This window comes from Engystomops pustulosus, chromosome 7 (genome assembly GCF_040894005.1).
Source record: "Engystomops pustulosus chromosome 7, aEngPut4.maternal, whole genome shotgun sequence".
In the NCBI taxonomy this organism is placed as follows: domain Eukaryota; kingdom Metazoa; phylum Chordata; class Amphibia; order Anura; family Leptodactylidae; genus Engystomops; species Engystomops pustulosus.
In genome coordinates this window covers 135,262,956-135,279,794 of record NC_092417.1, presented here as the reverse complement: position 1 = coordinate 135,279,794, position 16,839 = coordinate 135,262,956, and the positions used below count along the sequence as shown (strand labels likewise).

The window sequence follows — 16,839 nt, the reverse complement described above, 5'->3', positions numbered from 1 at the left end:
TCTCCAAGAGTCTCCGCCTCACAGTGCGTGCAGATGCAAGCTCTGCACTACTGGTAACCCAATCCCAAAGCTTAAACACTTTTAAGAGATGGTCCTGGCGCTTGCTGATCCTTCTTGGTCGCCCTGGAACCTTTTGGGCAACAATGGAACCTCTCTCCTTGAATTCCTAGATGATGCGATAGATTGTTGACTCAGGTGCCATCATTCTAGCTGCAATACTCTTCCCTGTTAGGCCAGTTTTGTGCAGTGCAATGATGACTGCACCATAGAGATAACCATGGTTAACAGAAGAGAAACAATGATGCCAAGCACCAGCCTCCTTTTAAAATGTCCAGTGGTGTGATTCTTACTTAATCATGACAGATTGATCTCCAGCCCTGTCCTCATCAACACCCACACCTGTGTTAATGGAGCAATCACTGAAACTATGTTAGCTGCTCCATTTAAGGCCTGCAATGAAGTTGAAATGTGTTTTTGGGGTAAAAGTTAATTTTCTAGGCAAATATTGACTTTGCAATGAATTAAGCTGATCACTCTTTATAACATTCTGGAGTATATGCAAATTGCCATGATAAAATCTGATGCAGTAGACGTTCTCAAAACTTTCCTCTTCTCACAGAAACATTGTGGAACTTGTAATACTTTCCTCTTCTCACAGAAACATTGTGGAACTTGTAATACACAGGCAACAGAAAACAAGTGAAGCAAAGTATGCGGGTGTGAAAAGAAAATCTACACGTCCCTAAGCTGACAGTCACCAAAACTATCACAGGGGAATGGTTCATAGTATGGCGATTTTACCACTTAATAGTAGCCATAACTAAGAGCATATTGGGGCAGATTTATCAAGCTGTCTAAAAGTCAGAATATTCCTATTTGCCCATGGCAACCAATTACAGTTAAGCTCCGACTTTCAGACAGCTTAATAAATCTGCCCCATTATGTGTTCGGTGGAGAGCTGCTATCTTATCCTATGCAAAAAGGTGGGATAGAACAAAAGTGTAAGCTCACCTGTAGAAAATGGGTGGGTCGCTCCGTGTATATGCTGCTGTGCTCGCCGGGACTAACAAGCCTGGTCCGGTCCCAGGTAGGATATGCAAGAATAAACAAAAGGAGAAAAGCGTCCTTCGGCACCAGCTTGAGTAAAAATCTTGAAAGTTTATTAGTATCAAAAAAGAGTGGTTAAAATAGAAAACATAGTGAAAAAATAACAAAACATGATAAAAACATGATAAAAACATGTTTGTACAAACAGGACTGGGTGACGCGTTTCGGACCTTTACATTTTTAGCGGTCCTTACTCATACCTAGCAAGCATATAGACTGACCGACATTTAAAGCCCAGATCACATGTGAAAGACCTGCCTCCATATCATGTGACAGGAGGAAACGCCCAGAGGTCATGTGACTAGTGAGTGCAAAGAAAGACATGAACAATATGAATGTGTTGGTAAATTACTAGATTGGGATGCGTTAAAGCGACACTGATGGAAAGAAAGTATAGATAAGGAAATGGGGTAGAAATACAAAAGAAAATAGAGATGTGGAGCATGAAATTTGGCCCCGCCTCCTGAGCTGTGACAGAGGAAAACGCCCGTCAGTCATGTGACTGTTTAGGGCTTGGGACTTAGCTATATCTTCTGTTCCTAGGTTAGGAGGGAACGCCCATGAGTCATGTGGCCCTTAAGAAGGGGAATAACAGTTGCGATCTGGGCTTTAAATGTCGGTCAGTCTATATGCTTGCTAGGTATGAGTAAGGACCGCTAAAAATGTAAAGGTCCGAAACGCGTCACCCAGTCCTGTTTGTACAAACATGTTTTTATCATGTTTTGTTATTTTTTCACTATGTTTTCTATTTTAACCACTCTTTTTTGATACTAATAAACTTTCAAGATTTTTACTCAAGCTGGTGCCGAAGGACGCTTTTCTCCTTTTGTTTATTCTTGCATATCTTAACCTATGTTCCCTTTTAAAAAAAATTTTTTTGGATAAAACAAATGTAATATTGAGAACTGTAGATAACTCCGGCTTCGCGGACGAGCTACGCGGAGCTGCGCGCCGAAGATATCTGGTAGGAGCAGCCTCAGGTCAGGCTACTCCACGCCCTAGTAGCCTCTTTAGAAAATTTGCATTTTAAAAAGGCTATCCTCATGTCCAATAGTACACCTACAACTGAGCTACCTTTATAGATAGATCCATGGTGGTAGGTTTCCTTTAAAGGGAACCTGTCACTAAAGACCTCGTTTTCACTAAAGACAGGTTGCAGGGGCCCATCACACCTGCATTGCAAATATGCCTTTCTGCCTTTTGTAAGAATTTGCATTACTATATAATTGAGTGTTTCAACTTACCTTGCAACCTGACAGAAACCTCTGTGTAGTCCTAGGGGTTGGGCTTTGGCTTGGATGCATTTCAAAAAACAACTTGTCTTTGCTACTCACTCCTCAGCTCTCAACCCCCCACCTTTGTACTTCTGTACAGCTCCTCCCTTCTGCTCCATGAGAGAGCTCACCGCCAGGTGAGCTGACATCAGTGGGAAAGGGAGGAGCACAAAGGTGGGGGGCAAGAGCTGAGCAACCTGCAGCACAGACAAGTCACATGATGTTAAATGCATTCAAGCTAAAGCCCAACCCCTGGGATTACACAGAGAATTCTGTCTGGGTTGAAGGCAAGTTATAACACACAATAATATTGTAATGAAAATTCTTAGAGAAAGCAGTGGAAAATATCCCACAGAGGAGCAAGTTCAACAAAAGGAAAGTTTCCAAATTCAGCAATGGCCGGAATAACTGTCTAAGGAATGTTAACCGCTCAACTCCTTGCACAGATATAGCTTTCACTTTGTCTCACCAACATCCACATCCTATACAAATGTAGTACATCAAAGTAGAGGAACAGGAAACAGATCTCCACAACCCAGGCATTCTTCATTTTCACACTATCCTGTATTCACACGGATCTTGGAGCAGAAAGATCACTCATCGTGGCAATCAGTGTTTGGCGTGGAATAGTTCAGGATATGAGCCTTTTTTACATGCACATTAATTTTAATGTAAAGTGTGAGTAAACACAATAAAGCATTTTAAACAATTTATGAAGTGGTCTGCACTATGGTATACCGCTTAAATCCACAGAGTGCAATTTCCGCATTCAAGTGCAGAGTTTACATGAACATGGAGCAGAACGATCTCCACGCGTTTTTTCAGTACAAGATCCGTTTGAACATTAATAAGAATGCCTGGGGTGTGGAATTGTGGAGATCCATTTCCTTCCTCTACTTTGATGTACTACATTTGTATCGGATGTGAATGTTGGTGATACAAAGTGAAAACTTTGATTACATCTCTGCAAGGAGTTGAGCAGTTCATATTCCTTAGACTACAATCCATGTATATACACATTAAAGGGGAGACTCCCCCATTTAACATGACAAAAGACTTGTGTTTCTAGGTGCAAATGTTCAGGAGATATAGGTGACTGAAGTGTGCAGGTGCCTAGCATTTTACAGAAGTACATGCACCCTCTGCATCTGTAGTTGAACCTGGGAAAGGGTGATGGAATAATGGTGTACATTTTTATAACATATTTTGGTAAACTACCAATTTTAAAAACTTTAATTGGAACAATGACAAAAATACTTATTTTTTCACATTTGTAGTCAATTATTGGCAAATTTTATAAAGAAAAAAAAATTAAAATCAATAAAACTATCCTATTAAGTTAAAGTCTTACAAAAAAACTAAGTAAAATTGTTATGTAATGCTTTTCCAGAGATCAAATGGATTTAAAGAAGTGCATAGCAGAATGTCAAAGATTGACCCTGACATTCAGGCACTAATGACCACAAAGGGATTAAAAGACTCCAAAACCTGTTATTGCTGAAGAACTGTAACAGTGTGGCACACTTTCACAGGTCTATAGCAAATTCTTCTTTTACTGCAATACTGTTGTTTTGCAGTATACATTAGGAGCAATCAGACTCCCTAGGGTTTAAAAAAAAAATTAAAAGTTTAAATCACTCCCCTTCCCTAGTACAGATATAAAGACAAATAAAATCATAAACATGTTAGGTATTGCAACATCACAAAAAGTCCCCAACTACCAAAAAATAAAAGTTATAGATTTATGAAGGTAGGAAGTGAATGGAAACGCAAAGGAATAAGGGCCAAGTTGCTGAAGGGTTTAGAAGTGCAGAAATCAGAGACACTCCTGTCTCTCAATCTTGTTTTTATCCTTTAGCTATTCATTAATCAATCAACAGGGCAGCAAATGGGCAGCTACAAAGTATAATCTGTCTGTGAGGCAGTGTAATAACCACATTAAATATAAGCCAGTTGTGAAGGTCCATGAGCCCTCTCCACACACAGTGGGCTTCAGGTGTATTAAACATGACACCTGACGGTAACTGCCACGATTAGTGTTAGCACCGATCACGGCAGTTAAAGGAAGCATACCATTTGATATGATGCATTATGAAGCAAAACATACCTTGAGACTGCTGTAGCTACACTCATGCAGGACCATATCTTGTTTAATCCCTGTGCTGAGTGGTTTTGCTGATAAAACAGATACAACATTAGGATAATGAAGCTCTGTTGCTTCTATGGCTGCTTCAGTGCTCCTACTAGCAGTGGGTTTTTCACTGCAGGAGAGGATGATGTAATCCCTGGGTTGTGCCTAAAGGCAGAATAATCAATTGCTGCAGCATCTCTCAGCTGCTGTGTACGAGTGAACCAGCTCAGGTTGACCAATGTCCATTTGTAATTACAAGCTCCGTGTTTAATGAGGTTATCTAGGCAGCCAGCCTAACCCAGCTTTTCAAGGCTATAAATTGTTTTTTTCAGCAAAACCACTCAGCTCAGGGATTAACCAAGGTATGATCCGACATCAGTGTAGCTACAGCATTCAAGGTACGTTTGCCTCATAATGCATCAAATCAAATGGTAGTTTCCTTTAACCTTTTAGGTAATGCATATGGGTGCCATCATCTTGGAAGGATGACCGGTGTCCCCAGTGAAATCATTGGCAGGTGCCAGTTAGTTGCCAAGACAGCTGGAGGTCTCCCATAGCGGTCATTAGGCATCCTGTATTACAGTCTGTCAGAGTATATTCACAATATACTGCAATACAATTGCGTTATAGTATATTGTATAAGTAATCAGACCTCCTAGGGTACCTAAACCTTGAGATAATATTAAAAAGGGGATTTTAAATATTTTTTTTAACTACCTTTAGAATACATATAAAAATAAACAACTAAAATCATAAATATTGCCAGTATTGAAATGTCACAAAATATTCAATCTATCAAAAAATTAAAACAATTAGACCTGGCAGCGAACCCTGTAACAGAAAATAGCTCCTAAATTTTAGTTGTATAGTTCAGTTGCCAATACCATAAATCACTCATAAGTATGCACTATGGGCCATGCATTTTTTGTAAACAGCATGATGCAGGATGAATCACTCCATTCCATTTATCATAATTGTTTTGTTAGTACAAAGACACCAAACAAATGTTCTTTTGTAAAAAAGTTAAAAAGAATAAGCAAGCAATACATGCACAGAAACACATGGAATATTGCTTTTATGTGAATGTAGTTCAACTTGACAAAAGGTTAAAAAGACATTCAGTAGCAGCATGTGCACCATTTCCAATGTCTAAAAACATATGTTGTGCTAACAAATGCATTATCTCTGTAGCAGCTTTTAGACATTTGCATAAAAATACAATATTCAGCAGCGCTCCCAACATCATTGAAAGTTAAGATCAAGTATAGAAAGTAGGTCTCCTGTAGCAAGTTACATAGAAATTATGGTGTATGCCTTTCACTGTATATTGTCAGGTTCTCCATAGGAACTAAACAGATGTCTTTTTTTTATTTACTTTTTTTTTATTCCTTTCAAGATAGCTGATGACTTATATCCTGGTCCACATCTAATGTAAAAAAATAGAGCAATATGGAATAAATTTACATCCAAAAATATATGACATCTGAAAGTGACAAAAACCTAGTCTTAAAAATGTTAATACATATGCAAGTTCAGCTGTATACTTGAATGGGCAAAGTACGTCTTCCAAAAATAAGAGTTCTTTATAAAGGTGGCTCGCACAAAACATCTTCTTAACATTCATCAGTTCACGCAGTATCGATAACAAAGTCTAACGAAACGCATCAAATAGGTTGTTCAGTTGGTGCAAAATATTTTACCACTGGGTGAAAATATATTTACCAAAATAGACACCATTATTGATTTTCAGCCAAAACATTGTGGCCATGGAGTTCAACGGAAGTGTTTACGGTCATAAACAAAGCGAATGATGGTCTGTTGATCCCTTGTTCAGTAAATAGCAGATGGGAATGTCTCCATACAAAGAGGGATCCGTCATAGGGTAGAGCAGCAAGAAAAACAAGACAACCCCCAGCACGTAGAAAAGAACAATCATTGAACGTTGAGGGTGATCCAAAGCTGTAAATATGGCTGGAAATCCAATGTAATTACAGAATGAATGGCAAAGAACAGGCCCTAAAAAGTGACCTAAAAACAAAGCAGACATAGCAGTCATTAATAGTATATTTTAGTTAAGTGTAAGATACTTTGGAGCAATGAAAACTTTGGTTTCCGAGATTGCTTTATAGTGGCAGAGCCAAGCACAGCTGATAGGGGACCTGATGTGCCATAAACTCTCATAATACACAAAGAACAGAGCAGTCTGCCTCTTGTTCCATACTCCGCAGACCTGAGACTCGGCTGATTTTCTATTACAAGCCTATTCTATTATTAAACTTAATGGTAGTTTTCCTTTAACTCCTTAGTGACCAAGCTCATTTGTGCCTTGATGACCAAGGCCTAATTTTCAAAGCCGACATGTGTCACTTTATCCGGTTAGAACTTAGAAGGCTTTAACTTACCCAATTGTTTTTGAGTTTGTTTTCAGTTACATTTTGTAATTAAACACATCAACCAAAATTTCACACTTTTTTGAACATTTATGAAAAAAGGTGAATTTGGTCAACATTTTGAAAAATGCTATTTTCAAACTTCAAAATGTTCCGATAGTAACTAATTTGGGTAGCAAGAGTGACTAACATTTACCATATCTCAGCTTTGTGTTGGCGTCATTTTAGAAGTGTCCTTTTGTTTTATTATGACGCTAGAATGATCACAAATCAAGCAGCATTCTCTCAAATTGTCAAGAAAATTTTAGAATCAATTATTTTATGGACCATTTCCTTTTTTTATAGCGTTTTTGGAAGTTCTGTTAATAGAAACCACCGACATATCACCCCGTTCTATTAACCTCAAACAATTCAAAACAGCATGTAGGAAGCTTGTTAACCCTTTGTGTATTTTACAGAAATTCAAACAAAATGAAGGTTTTATTTGTAATTCACTAATATTAATCATTAATACTTTCAGATATCCGCAAAATTTACCTTCATTAACTGAATGAAAGTAGGAGATGCATCGAGGAATATAGTGTGCAGTTTTTTTTTCAGAGTAAGAGGACCCCCCACATGTAACCCGCTGTCAGGGCACATGGGGGGGGGGGGGGGCGCGGAAGGGAAGGAGCACCATCGAGCTTTTGTAGGGCAGAATAGTTTTCAGGTGCCATGATGTCTTTGTACATCCCCTGAGGCCGCGTTCACACGTGGCATTTTGGTCGCATTTTGAAACACAATCCAAAGGCTTCAACTGCTATCACACGTTGAGGAAAGATTGCATTTACTTTCCGTTTAGTTGACGTGTTGGAAACACAAACCTACCAAAATATGTTATCACCAGTGGAGCTCTTGGATTGCGTTTCCAAACATAACCAAAATGTGACATGTGAATGTGGCCTCAGGTACCACAAACCTTTATCCCAGAGAATTTGTAAACTTTTTTTATCATGTGGTAAAGGGGGGATATTAACCCCTTGACACTAATGAGCTTTTTCCATTTTAGTTTCCGTTTATCGCTCCCTACTTTCAAAAATTAATAACTTTTTTATTTTTCTGTGTACCGAGCTGTGTGATGGCTTGTTTTCTGCGTAACAATTTTTTCTTCCTAGTGACGGTATTTTATATTCCATTTCTTGTACAGGGAAGTAGACATATAATTAAAAATGTGTTAATATTGACAATAAACCCATTTTCTTGTGGGCTCAGTTTTTACGTCTTTCACGGTACACTCCAAATGGCATCTCTAATATATTCTTTGATTTGGTACGATCACAGGGATAACAAATTTACAGAGATTTTATTAGGTGGTACACAGTAGGTTTTTGGTAAAAATCTATTTACCAAATAGTACAGAGTTGGCTAAGGCATATTTTTTTCCGGGACAAGCTGAGGTTTTCATCGCTACAATTGTTCGGGACTGTGCGACCTTTAGTTCACATTTTTTTTTATGTGTTGCAAAATGGCAAAAGAGTATCGATTCAGACATTTGAGCGCATTTTTCTGTTAGGGGTTTCACTGCCGGGAATAACCGTTTTCATATGTTTATAGATTGCACATTTTGGGACGTGGTTGATCCTCAACCCATTGAGGGTTTTTTTAAACTTTTTCCACTTTTTGTTTATTGTTTTATTCATGGTTTTCATTTATTCTTTAATATGTGTATTTTTTGTGTTTTTTAAAAAACAAATTTATTTTCACATTACTATCAAATGAACTAGTGATCACCAATTCATACTAATGCACTGCAATAAGTGTCAGCCTATGCAGATTCTAAGAAGACTGCACCCTGTGATAATAAGGAGGAAGCCTCCTCCCTCTTCAGGTACATTGATACGGCGGTCACAACAGGTCAATCCCTGTTAGAGCAGAGTCCCAGCCACTGTTCCGGCCTAGCCTAAGGCCCCTTGGTGACTGACGTAGAAACCCGTACGGGTGGGCACAAAAAGTTTAAAGGGGATGTTTTGCCAACAAAAAATATTGATACAGGAAAAGCCCATTATAGCTGCACTGCAAATATGCCTTTCTGCTTTCTCTAAAAGTGTGCGTTACAATACTGACACAATCCTCTGTGTAGTCCAAGGTTTGGGGCTTTGGTTTGGATGCATTTAAACAACAACATAGGGTGTATCAGGGAGAGTGACATTGTCATCTTGACCCCATTCTTGACATCCACAAGTCCCATCTTACCCTGCTTACATTCACCTATCCTCTTCACTTTGTAAAGACACAATGTGTTTCTTTTTTTCTGGACGAGCACTCTGACGTATCTCGCCTGAGACAATACTAAAAAACACGCATCACGTCTGTGGAATATGGATAGGTTGTCTGGTGACATATGCTGCTGAGCCTCTAAGGTGAGCCACGCATTAGCTCCTCAATTTTGCTATTTGTATATTCTAAACATTAAGGCCACCCAGCTCATGTTTTGCAAACATCTTTCTTTCCTAGATGGGGTTCATGCACTAAGGATTCTGCATGGAAGCAGGTTTTTTGTATTATAATACGTTTTTTATGTATCTTGAGATTCTAGTAAAAGTTACGTTTCGCATCCAAACCAAAGCGCAACCACTGGGACTACACAGAAGATTCTGTCAGGGTACAAGGTAAGTTATAACACGCAATTATATTGTCATGCGAATGCTCAGAGAAAGCAAAAAGGCATAGTGTATCTTACAGCCTACAGTTTACCCTTTGGTCACCAAATTTAATAAAAGCCTAACATTTCCGGTTTTGTAGTAGATTACAATGATGGGTACACAGGTAACACAGGTCCACCATTCACAATAGGTGAATGTCACAGCTAATAAATTCCCCTATAACCAAATATACGTGTCAAGTACAACGCAGGGGAGAAGACACAGTAACATCAGACAATGCAGTTTTTAAGATGGAGATGACAACATACCAGCTGACACTTCTTTTCTGCCCCCTACTGTTCAAGCAGTATACTTATGCTTTCTGTTGACTACCAACAAAATACTGCAATGTCGAAAATAAACCTTTGCATTAAAAAGGTTTAATTCCATAAAATGACATTCTAAATCCTGCCCAGATATCAATTTCTGCTGCAGACTCCCTGCAGAGGTGTGCATGGGATCTGTATGTACTACATCAGCTCTGAGACTACTTCATTATGCAGATGGCCTGATAAAGGGGAGTTTGGGGAATTGGGTTTCCTCAGTTCCTCTAGGCTACAGTGGTTCTGTCCAGCCCCTTAGTCTGTGCTATTTACCATAAGCACCTACTCCAGTCCTTCATATATCACAGGAATAACATACAACCCTCACAGATACTTATATACAAAAAGACATTACTAACAACATACATGTGACAAAGTAACTACATAAAATACAATACAAGATACATAGAGAACACAACTACACACAAACCTCTTTTCCTGGCCCCTTCTGGACCCCAGTAATGTGTATGTATATACAATATAATCTAACACTACAGCCGCTCCTGGATATATCCTGAAGCAGGAGTCACATCCAGTACCTGACCATATACATGTACATATAGAGACTCATGCACAATAGCATCCACGTGTGAATGGGATACGGCTATAGGTTGTACATGTAGTTACACTAATATATACACACTTACTGTAAACACTTAGCTATGTATATATATATAGTAAAACACATAACACCTGGAATATCTATAGGTACACGTATAAAGTCTACTATATTATAATAAGTACTATGTTATAATTACTCTTATAAAGTTATATACATACACAGAAAGCACACACAATATATGACCTGGTTCCTTAGTTAAGTGCTGCTCGTCCGGGGGGTCCAGGAAGCAAGAGACAGAAAAAAGTGATTTCTGTTTTTACCATGCTTAAATATCCCTGTGTGTAGTCCCTCCCCACCCCCTTATAACTCCACCCTAAGACCCTCTTAGGATAGACCCCAGTAGTGTGCAGGGAATCTCACACCTGGTTCATGGTGGCTTCTTACTGTCAAAGCCTTTTGATATGTTAATGAGCAATGGCTTCAGTACACACACATCTCACCCCAGAATATCAGTGACTGTGGTCAGTATAAACTGTATCCATATATATATAGAGCAGAGGGTCCAGTTATGAATAATGTCCCCTGTAACATGGCCCAAGGCCATTGGGGTAGATTTTTTTTAAAGTGTCTAAAAGTAGGATGAACAGCCTTACATTTACAAATTTAGTTTTTAAGATCATGAAACCCTGCACATGGTGGTGAATGTGCATAATTTTTGGAGCATAACCATTTTAAAGCAAAAAACCTTTCCCTTAGGGCATACCACTAGCATGGGAATAGTCATAAAAGTGTCTAAAAAAATTTTTTAACAGCCTTGACAAAATGGGGTATAAACCATTTAAGCCTACATCATATTAATTATTGGTGCAGAAAAGCCATAGATTAAGATTTTTTTGCTTTAAACTTGACTGATGTGAATATAGCCTAAAGAGAATTGGTTTATTCAATTTCTCCTTCTGGCTAAAAGAAAGGTATCTGTATCTAAAGTATAAACCTAGTTTGAGAACATATCCTGGATAGATCCAGATTTTCCTCACCTGTTCTTATGAAGAGAAATGCTGTATATGCTCCAAACACTGCAGTGTATGAAAACTGAAAAGCTACAAGAAAACAAACGAAATTGTCTTAAATGTTCAAACAAAAAAAACGAGACATGCAAAGCGGCAGAGGGTAAAGGAAAAAAAACACAACACAATACTGCGCATCACATACCAGCAGATAGAAAAATGCTCAGCACAGTTGCCTGTCGAAACCTCAACTGTTCAATGACATGGTGGAAATGAGCTAGAAAAAAAAACATATTATTATAAATACACAATAAAAACAGACACATTGCTATTTTCTAGACTAATAAATGGCTTTAAACATAGCTGTATTTAAACGGAAAGGGTATCACGGACTTTGTCCAGTTAGTGCTATAATGATGACACAACATCCTAATAAAGCGATGGAGAAAAATTTGTTATTCTTAAAGGTTAAAGCTTAGGGCTCATTCACACTGTCGTCTGCGGGGCCGTACATGCGGCCGCATGTACATTCCCATAGACGGCAATAGCGGCACGGCGGGGATCCGGTGCCACACACCGCAAAAAGATAGAGCTCTATACCGTGTGTGAATGTACCCTTAAAGTTTCCAATACACTTTCTGTATCAATTTCTCTTGGTTTTCTAGATCACTGCTTGCTGCCGTTCTAAAGGAAATTTCATTGTTGACTTCCTGTGGTCCAAGGTCATGTGATATAACAGAGGCGCATGGCTCATTATATCACACAGCGCTATGTCACCACTAAGGGTAGTTTCACATCAGTGATTTTTCACTGAACCCATTTTACCTTATGCACAAATCTGTTTTCTATTCCTGGCTTCAGGGATTTTTCACTGATTCCTTACAGAATCATCATTTTCAATGGCCTTAGCACACTTCAGTTTTTTTTTTCCCCACTGGTCAGTTTTGTCAGTGAACTCAAAAAGAACCGGTTCTAAGCTGAACACTGAAAAAAACTGTAGTGTGAAAAAGTCAATTGAAAAGAATAGTTCAGTAAGGCATCATTGAAAAAAAAATCACTGAAGCCATGAAGAGAAAACCAATTTGTATGCGTCTATAAGCCAAAATCAGTTTACTAGCTCTACTGGTTCACAACTAAAATATTCCTAGAAATGACAAAGGATTATTGCCCTTTGTACCTACAACTCCTCCCCTAACGGATCGACGAGCCAAAAATCTAAAAGGATGAACTTTCACATAGCCATTTTTAAAGTCTAGTGAGAACTATACAGAGAGGATTGAAGGGCTCATATCCATGTGGGGTCAGTTCGATCTGTCCATTGGTACAACCTCAAAAAGTCTTAATCCACTGAACCAAGAGGTTTTCCATTTACGGAATTATATTAACTGTCGGACTCCTTGTAATGAGGTATATGTTGGTCAAACATCTTAGGAACTGCGTGAAAGGACCCAATAGAATCTGTCCACCATTACCAATGCAGAATCACATTTCTCAGAGGATAAACCTCTCCCCACAGTGGCTGCACACATTTCAAAAGATAAAGTAAAACTTTCAATTAGAATTTTTAGAAAATGATGAGCTCTTTAAACCACACTGTCAAAAGAGAGGAATCAGGCAGCCAAAGGTAATTTTGACTCTTTTATAAAACTACTTCAACTGAGTACTTCCTCAGTTTCTTTTGTCTTTTTTGTTTCTAGGCTTCCATAAACTGATAAAAAAAATGTACTTTGGGAAAATAGTAACATCTGGCTTTTTCTTACTATATTACAAAGCAATTAAGTTTTTTAAAGGGGTTGTCCAAGACTGTAAAAACCAACCTTGGTGGCCAGGAAGGGGCTGCTTAAAATAAAAAAAAAATAATAAAAAAAACATTTACTTATCTCCCGGCGCCATCTCTCCGATCTGTGCCCCATGTAAACGAGCAGCGCTGCCACCTCGGCCGGCCGAAAGCCGAGCTCAGCGTGGCTTCTGCATCATTTCTTTACATGGGGCTGGGAAGTAAATGTTAATTCTTTTAAGCAGCCCCCTCCCGGCCACCAAGTTTCGGACTACCTCTTTAGGGCCAGAACTAGAGTCTGTGCATTTCAACCAACTGACTCCAATGCTATGGCCATGCTTTTATTCAGAAGCATATTATCAATGGCTGACAGAACATCCATTCAAGAGTCATTGGGGCAGAATTATCAGAGCTTGGACACCAGTTTCCTGCCATGCAAGCCCTGAAATAGTGGGAGTGGCATGGTGTGGAGTGTTTACATGAAGCAAACTGGCATCAACTGGCAAATGAATCAACCCTATAAAAAAAAAACTGTACCCAAAAAGGTTTAGAAAAGTTTACTTACCAATGCCAAAAAACAGTGGGCAGGTAAAAATAGCAGTCCCAGGACTAGTACATGGTACCAGCATAGGCAACATGCAGGCTCTAAAGACCAACTCCTCTGTAAGAGGGGCAATCACCTGGTTACGAAGCCATCGCATGTCAGTGAAACAAAGCGTCCAAAAACGAGGATCTGACAATTGTAAAGAAAAACAATACCTAAGACAAAGATGCACTGCACTCAAACATATAGGAAAATTTAAATATTACATGAACTGATGTTTTCATTGTTTCCATTTTGGGTACTGTACAACCCCCTATTATAAAAATTCTTCTGTGTTGCAAAATGACTAAAAGGTGTTGATCCGAACATTTGTAGCATAATGAATCAAACACTTGGTATATATGAAGAGGGCTCAATGGCGCCATGATTTGCCCACCAACTTAATGGCGCGGTAAGGGGTAGTGTCCTTTGGGGTCAATAACAAATAGATCTATATTGCATTGTAACATATTGTGGGATTACAAGAGCGTGAAATGGGTTGATTAGGTCCTTTTTAAGTCCTGATACGGCCTAATATTTGGACCAATAGCAACACAACTATGGCTGTCATAGTAACGCAATGATCACGTTGCAGATTTTCTGATGGCAATGTAGGGGGGGTATACAACACTATGGACTGTAGCATGATATATGAAAACAACATACCTATGAAAACCACTTACCAAAAGCAACTTTTAAACCATCAAGAAAACCCCATGGACAATCTAAAGACAGCTGGACCAGGGGACCAAGGAACAAAATCTATATTAAAAGGAGAAAAAAAAGGGGTTAAATAGAAACTAAATGCAGCACATGAAACTACTAAATAAATGCAGTGTCCAGTCTTACCATAGTAAGTAGTAGTGGTAAAATTGTAGCAGTGAGGATCCCATCCACACGGAAACCCATGAGAGAGAGTATGGCTGCATCTGTCTAAAGATATCATTGCCGTGAATACTTTGACAAATAAATAAAAATCACAAAATGTATTAAAAGTGTCTGAAAGAAAAACTAGTTGTAGTTGCTCATGCTAAGCAGAGATTTTTGCTCTCAGATTCTTCTGATAAAGTCCCCCACACCCCAAATTAAAATTTGTTGTTCAATAAATGCCCCTGGCCCCTGAACTTGTTCAATAAATGCCCCTGGCAAAGCTGCCGTGGGATCATTGGGGGGTGGCGGTCTGATTCCAGGGATTAGTTGCATAACTGCCATATACTGTAATACAGTAGTATTGCAGCATATGGCAGAAACAATCAGACCACCTATAGTTCAAGTAAAAAAAAGAAGATCTAAAAATCACCCCCCTGGAAGACCTGGTATAAAAAACCTTAAACATTTTAGGTATTGCCGCATCCCAAAATATAAAAAATGATTATCCCTGGTGACAAATACTGTAACTGAAAATACTGCCCAAATCTGATTCTCCAAGATATTGCCATTTTGCAACAAATTGGAATTAAAAAAAAAAAAAAATGATCAAAAAAAGACTGTAAAATCCCCAAAATGGTAGCAATGAAAATATCATCACATCCCTCAAAAAAATGACATTACACAGGTCTGTACGCTTTAGTGTTAAAAAGTCTTTAGTGTTAGCAAAATTAAGAAATTTTATTGTGTATACAAGGTTTTTTTAAAAAAAGAAAAAAAGCACACAGTGAAATCTGTAAGAACAGATCCCACAAGAAAATGGCACAAACACGTTTTTTTTTGTCCATTTCACCGCACATGGAATTTTATTCCCAGTCCCCAGTACAGAGCATGGAGCATAAAATACCGACACCAGGAAGTAAAAAGTCTTACGCAGAAATGATTCCCTCACACAACTCTGTATGCAGAACAATACAAAAAAGATGGAGAGCAAAAAAAAAAAAAAAAGTATGGTTCTTAAGGGGTTAATCACTCCCTTTACTTTCCCTAGTATTTCCATAACATAGGAATCCCCTGAGAGGGCTCTCACTACAAGCACCAGGGCAGGCTCTACCTGTGTGCACATACACCTCTGCTACCTACCTTTATACCCGTCAGCTCCTTCCAGACCCACAGCACTAGTGGTGAGAGAGATGACACTATGAGTACGCTGGTGAACCGCCTCTTAATCACTGCAGGGTGATCCCTACGACACAAAACAGACCGGTAAGTCACAGAGCAGGTGCCGACTGCAGCCACAGGTATGGAGCCGGGATCCTCCCCCACCTGGACAGCTCGCTCTTCCACACATACAGGCTGCCCACATAGGAACACGCCAGCGCCAGGCAGCAGAGGACAGACACCACACAGACCCCAGAGCCTGCAGGCGCCACTTCTCCATCCTCAGACATGGTAGATGATAGATGTTAGCGGGCTCAAGGACCTTCGATGATGTCATGACCATGTGACCAGTCATGTGATGAGAGGAGGAGTAACAACAATGAGGTTATAAGAAGCGCAGGTATCGTACGAGGGATAGGTACGAGGTGTAACTGCACTGTACTGCTCATATATACACTCCATATATAAGGACATACAGTACTATAACACACAATGTATATAGATTAAGTACTAAAGTGCTTCTCATATATACAGTGAATTCATAGATATATGCACTGCATATATAAGGTCATACAGTACTATAACAGAATATATATATATATATATATATATATATATATATATATATATATATATATATATATATATATATAAACACAATTTACCTAAAATTTACACAATTTACCTAAAAAAAAGTCTATATACTCTAAATTACATAAACTCACACACGTTTTGACATAGACTTTGTATCGCACAGCTTGTATATAAATTATATATCTCAATGACTGGACGCTCTTGGTAGCAGGACCCTCATTCCTTTTGTTTCTCTTGACCATGTTATCGCTCTGTAATGCCTTATTTCCTTTGTATTTGTACCCAATGATCTTTAAATTGCTTCAGAATATAAATAAAGATTTATTTTTATTGCATCCATGTATTGAAAATTAACAATTGGGCTATTTACTTCAATTTAAAC

At 38.7% G+C, this 16,839-nt stretch overlaps 2 protein-coding genes across 7 annotated transcripts in view; one reads left to right on the top strand and one right to left on the bottom strand.

Moving 5' to 3' along the window:
- Positions 1-5,570: 5,570 nt before the first annotated feature.
- Positions 5,571-16,248, bottom strand: RCE1 (Ras converting CAAX endopeptidase 1). The gene is made up of 8 exons (XM_072117889.1): positions 16,029-16,248; positions 15,846-15,948; positions 14,685-14,768; positions 14,519-14,597; positions 13,818-13,985; positions 11,681-11,752; positions 11,506-11,568; positions 5,571-6,540 (listed from the first exon to the last, which is right to left on the bottom strand). The coding sequence occupies exons 1-8, from the start codon at positions 16,151-16,153 to the stop codon at positions 6,305-6,307; spliced, it is 930 nt and encodes a 309-aa protein (XP_071973990.1). The 5' UTR covers positions 16,154-16,248; the 3' UTR covers positions 5,571-6,304.
- Positions 15,794-16,839, top strand: part of LOC140070873 (acylphosphatase-2-like) — a 31,775-nt gene continuing 30,729 nt past the window's right edge. For 2 of the 6 annotated variants that reach the window (XM_072117897.1, XM_072117892.1), the window contains exon 1: positions 15,794-16,281. The gene's annotated coding sequence lies outside the window, so the exon portion shown is untranslated. The remainder of the gene's footprint in view (positions 16,282-16,839) is intronic. The other 4 variants (XM_072117894.1, XM_072117893.1, XM_072117895.1 and 1 more) reach the window with 4 other exon arrangements.

Coding starts and splice junctions, on each gene's coding strand:
- RCE1 (XM_072117889.1), bottom strand. CDS start 16,153: ATGTCTGAGGATGGAGAAGTGGCGCCTGCAGGCTCTGGGGTCTGTGTG. Junction 14,598..14,684: donor TACCACTACTACTTACTATG/GTAAGACTGGAC, acceptor CTTTTAATATAG/ATTTTGTTCCTTGGTCCCCT. Junction 13,986..14,518: donor TGGTTTAAAAGTTGCTTTTG/GTAAGTGGTTTT, acceptor TACAATTGTCAG/ATCCTCGTTTTTGGACGCTT.